Genomic DNA, 5000 nt, shown 5'->3' with positions numbered 1-5000 from the left:
GAACATACCGTAGTTCTCAAATATCTAATTAAGATGATAATCAAAAGAAAAGCCAGAAAATCCATTAATAAATCATTGAGGGATTTAGGCTGAATTTTTTTTTTTTTTATTAATAAGTTTATCATAAAGGTCAGTTTGACTCATCTGTTATCACAATTACTGTAAAAGGATACATGGGGAAAATTATACACAAATAGTTTATATAATTGTTTACTTTCACATCAGTACTAAACCAACATTAAAGAAATTACCTGGAGGGATTAGGTAATTTTGATTTACAGTGCTTTTATTCTGAATAATCATTAAACATACTTTTGCTTGCTGTATACTCACTCTCACAATCTCACACCCACATACACACACAGAAGTTCACATGTTCACACACTCACACTCACTCACTCACTCACTCACTCACTCACTCACTCACTCACTCACTCACTCACTCACTCACTCACTCACTCACTCACTCACTCACTCACTCACTCACTCACTCACTCTGTGTGTATATGTGTGTGTGGGGGGGGGGGGGGGGGTGCGTGCGTGTGCATGTGTGTGTCTGTGTGAGAGAGAGAGAGAAAACATATACATAGATAGATTAAAAAAAAAAAAAAAATATTCTGCATTATTGTATGTACTTAACATGTACATACAACCAAGAAAATGTGCATTACACGGCATTAACAAAGAGAAAACAGTACATACATAAAGTTCTTTGAAACTGTAACTATCAAATAAATGTCATATTCTTCATACTTCCAATCTTTCCAATTTTACCTTCCAGCATTTCAGTCCACTATAAAGTTTCTTATCCAAGTGCACAATCATATGATCTTTTAAAATACTGTCACAACCACAGGATTTTCCACATATTCTACACTTGCAATGGTTATTACATGGTTCTTTTCTTATATCATTCTTCATAGTGTCTCGGCATCCAATTATTTTGTTATTCAAATCATTATTCCTAGTTATGTTACTCATGTTTAAGACTAACTGATTACTAATTTTCTGAAAACTTTTATATGCAGATTTTGTACAAAACCATTTGAAATTGTCTCTAAAATTTGCCATAAGAGGATTGCTATCGCCATTGTTTGCCGTCTGGGTTTCCAAAACAAGTGTTCCGTTGGGTATTGCATTCTTTTTACCTCTGATGGTACCCCTATCCCTTTCTGAAGCTGCCTTCCTGCTTGATAGAACAGCCTTTTCAGTTATTTTTCCTCTGACTATGATGGATTTGCCACTTGATGAATCTGGGTTTCTATTTGATGAGACAGACTTTCCAGTGACCAGAACTGACTTATTGTTCAAAGAAAGAGATCTTGCATTGGATGAGGTGGATTTTCTACTTGGGGAAACACAGCCAATATTTACTAAAGCATGCTCATCTTGTGTTACACATTTATTTGCTAACAAACCTTGCTGCTCAGTTGCTAAACCAGCTTTTTTACTTGCAAAAACAGACTTACCATTTGCAGTAATATTCTTACTGTCTGAGAGCTGAGTTTTTCGCTTTTTCTTTATACTGTGTAGCATTTTACTAGAGCCATCATTATGCTTGTTGGTTTCAGCACACATCACACAGAAACAAGATTTCTTTGCACCATGTATTCTTGAGTGCATTTTGAGACAGCTTTTTCGACGGAATTTCTTTCCACATACCGTGCATAAGTAAAATTCCTCTCCTGTGTTGAATGACATTGTGGGTATTAACTTACATAAAAATTTTCCCTAGGAAGAAAATATATCTATCAGCATTTTTCAAATAAATCTATGCAACAAATAACATGGAATTTCATAAATCACAAATATTTTAAATGACAACCTGATACAAGGAACAGATTCATAACAAGAAACATGGATTTCAATAAATATACTGCAAAATTTAACAAATATATGAACAACTGCTTGGCATTATGACAAGCCTTCAAAGTTGATTTTTCCTTTTTTGTTCTAAACACTTCTCTTCATGGGCATGGCAAACAAAAAAAGGGAATTTTTTTTTACGTTTTATCCAGATGCAACTTCCTCCTCAAAATGGTGTAGCTATATTCTTTCCCCATTTACACCTGAAAATAAGAAAAAAAGTTAGAAATGTATGCTCTTCATTATGCGCCCCATTCCTGGCATATATGTAAGGCTCATATTTTGAAAGTTAAACGTTGGTTACTTTTATGAGAAGACGATGAACAACCAATATTAAAGAATCATAAAATTATATCAATCAAGTACTGAGAGCAAGGAGTAATATGAAATACCAAAGGGGCTAAGTTAATTATTTCAGAAGTAACAGATATTGAAAAACTTATCCTGTATGCAGCCCAACCCAAGCAACTGTCCTCTATAAAGTAGGCCCTAAGCTGATCTATAACATTGCCAATTCTTCCTGCTTTAAATTATCAAAAGAAGTCAAATGAAAAAGCATAACATTTGACCATTTTCTACACCTCTCAAAATTGAGCATAGTCATTGCAAAGGCATACACTAAACACACATAAAGCAAGTATAAAATAGGTTTTAATAGAATAATATGCAGTTATCTACAAACAGTGAAGTGTTATATGCAAATCTATCATAACCATATACAGAAATATGACTGAAACAATGTAGTATTCTGGAAGTCTGTAACGTAGCCTATAAGAACATGTTGAGAGTGGTTTTATTTCAATTATTCTTAGCAGCAATAGCAACCATTTGATACCAAAATGACTGATAAAAGCATACTACTGTATATGTAAATAAATTGGTTCAAAATAATATTGGTCTTATTTTAGATTGACTTAAGATTTAGATATTTTAGATTTCTAGCATACATAAGACTATCATATGAGAAATCATAAATAGTTCACTATAGTATGCTGGAAAAAAGGGTAATGCTTCTCTGGGCCAAAGAATCATCATTATCATCATTATTAACATTATCATCATTATCAATGACATTATCATTGTCATTATCATTATCATCATTATCATTATCATTATCATTTGTGATAATAATGACAATGATAATAACTTCAACAGCCATAACAATATTAATAATTAATATTACTGAAAATGATAATGATGATGGTAGCAATAATTATCTGGTCTATCATGTAGAGAATCTGCTTTTTTACAGTTGTTATCACCATCATCATCATTACAATAATTAACAAAATAAATTATTAATGATAAGAAGAGTTATCATTATTATTACTAATATTTTTACTATTAATATTAATATTATTATTGTTATTATTATCATTATAACTAAAATCATAATCATAATTATAATCATAATAACGAATAGTAATATAGTAGTAGTAGTAGTAGTAGTAGTAGCAGTAGTAGTAAAAATAATAATAATAATAATAATAATAATTATTATTATTATTATTATTGTTATAATAATAATAATAATAATAATAATAATAATAATAATAATAATAATAATAATAATAATAATAATAATAATATAATAATAATAATAATAATAATAATAAAATAATAATAATTATAATTATAATTATAATAATAATAATGATAATAACAACAACTGACAACTGCAAAAAAACAGATTTTCTACATGACATGTTTTTCTATATGGCTGGGTAATTATTATTAGCTAAGGGTATTGGACACTGTATATGTACAAAGTTCTGTTTAAAGTTGTGGAGTGATTCTTGTGTAAAATAAATATTTGGCACAGAAGACAGTGGTTATCAGTTCTCTGGAGTGAAACCCCAAATACACATAAAAATGATACATAAATGCAAGGGACTGCAGTGTAGCTAAAGAATTTCTTAGCATCATAATTAATAAGAATGATCAATTCTTCATCATAATATTGATCACGTTAGTTGGTAATTTTCTAAAATGTAGAATGTAAACAATGTCTTCTTTCTATTTGACTTGCCGGGAAAAAAAAAAAATGCTTTATCTTTCCTCCAATTCATCTTTGAAAAAGAGAGAACAAGCACAACCACATGCAAATTTTTGTCAAAATGTCCTCTAAAATGACCCTCCAACAACAACAAAAAAGTCACCCAGAAATATACACTGAATACACGTGGAAAAAAATACTACACGTGCACCAGTAAAAAAATACTACACGTGCACCAGTAAAAAAAAAAAAAATACAGTACTACCAATTCCCATAAAGAACACACATGCATGTACTCTTAGGCGACGTCCGGGTTAATTATGGAGGAGCCCGAAGACCCATTTGCGGGATGCCCACTGTTATCTTACCCTGCTTGCTCAGTGCCCCAAGATGCCCCGATCCATAGTTGTAGTATGAAGTGTTTTTAGGTATCTGTACGAGGAGAGGCGGCCATGTTTGTTTATAGAGCGTGTTCGTGGGCTGTCAGTTTGAAATCCTGTTCTTTGGCATCTTTGTCCTTTCTCCATCTTGTGAGGTGAATGAATGCAACATTTCTTTCAACGTCGTTTTTTTTTTTCCTCGTTAATGACCGTGACAAAGGGGAGCAAAGATGGGAGAAGAAGGATTTTTTTATGTGAGATTTGGATAGTGGAGGAACATAGCGGCGTTTTAGCTAAAATATACTATTTAAAGATGAAAACTAGACACCCAATCTTAAAATCATGAACGTGAGATAGTAAGTTCGATACAGAGGACCGAGTTTTGAGATCTTTAATTTTGTTGCTTTAAGAATATGATAAATTCCGTCAGTTCCTCTTCATATGTTTTTGAGCTTGCTTATTAAAACTACTTTTTACAAACACTAAAGCATGAACAATCTCGTTTTAGCCTAGAATCCCTACATGACGATTTAATATATGATACAACTGTTCTGCCTCAAACTCGTAATCACACACACACACACACACACACACACACACACACACACACACACACACACACACACACACACACACACACACACACACACACACACACACACACACACACACACAGTATTTTACATGTTAAGGTACGATACTATTACTGCTTTTAAAATTTAAATTCGGCTTGTGTGTGTGCATATATATATATATAT

General features: G+C 31.9%; 1 protein-coding gene across 2 annotated transcripts; it reads right to left on the bottom strand.

The window, feature by feature from the left end:
• Positions 1 to 516: 516 nt before the first annotated feature.
• On the bottom strand, positions 517 to 4621 carry LOC125037044 (zinc finger protein 62-like). Of its 2 annotated transcripts, XM_047630013.1 has the most exons (3): positions 4231 to 4621; positions 2008 to 2069; positions 517 to 1685 (listed from the first exon to the last, which is right to left on the bottom strand). In XM_047630013.1, the coding sequence occupies exon 3, from the start codon at positions 1621 to 1623 to the stop codon at positions 748 to 750; it is 876 nt and encodes a 291-aa protein (XP_047485969.1). In that variant the 5' UTR covers positions 1624 to 1685; positions 2008 to 2069; positions 4231 to 4621; the 3' UTR covers positions 517 to 747. The 2 variants fall into 2 exon arrangements, with proteins under 2 accessions (XP_047485969.1, XP_047485968.1); XM_047630012.1 differs by having other exon boundaries at positions 517 to 2069.
• Positions 4622 to 5000: the final 379 nt, after the last annotated feature.

This window comes from Penaeus chinensis, chromosome 22 (assembly GCF_019202785.1).
Source record: "Penaeus chinensis breed Huanghai No. 1 chromosome 22, ASM1920278v2, whole genome shotgun sequence".
Lineage (NCBI taxonomy): Eukaryota > Metazoa > Arthropoda > Malacostraca > Decapoda > Penaeidae > Penaeus > Penaeus chinensis.
The sequence above is the reverse complement of the archived record's forward strand: the minus strand, read 5'-3'. Positions and strand labels throughout refer to the sequence as shown.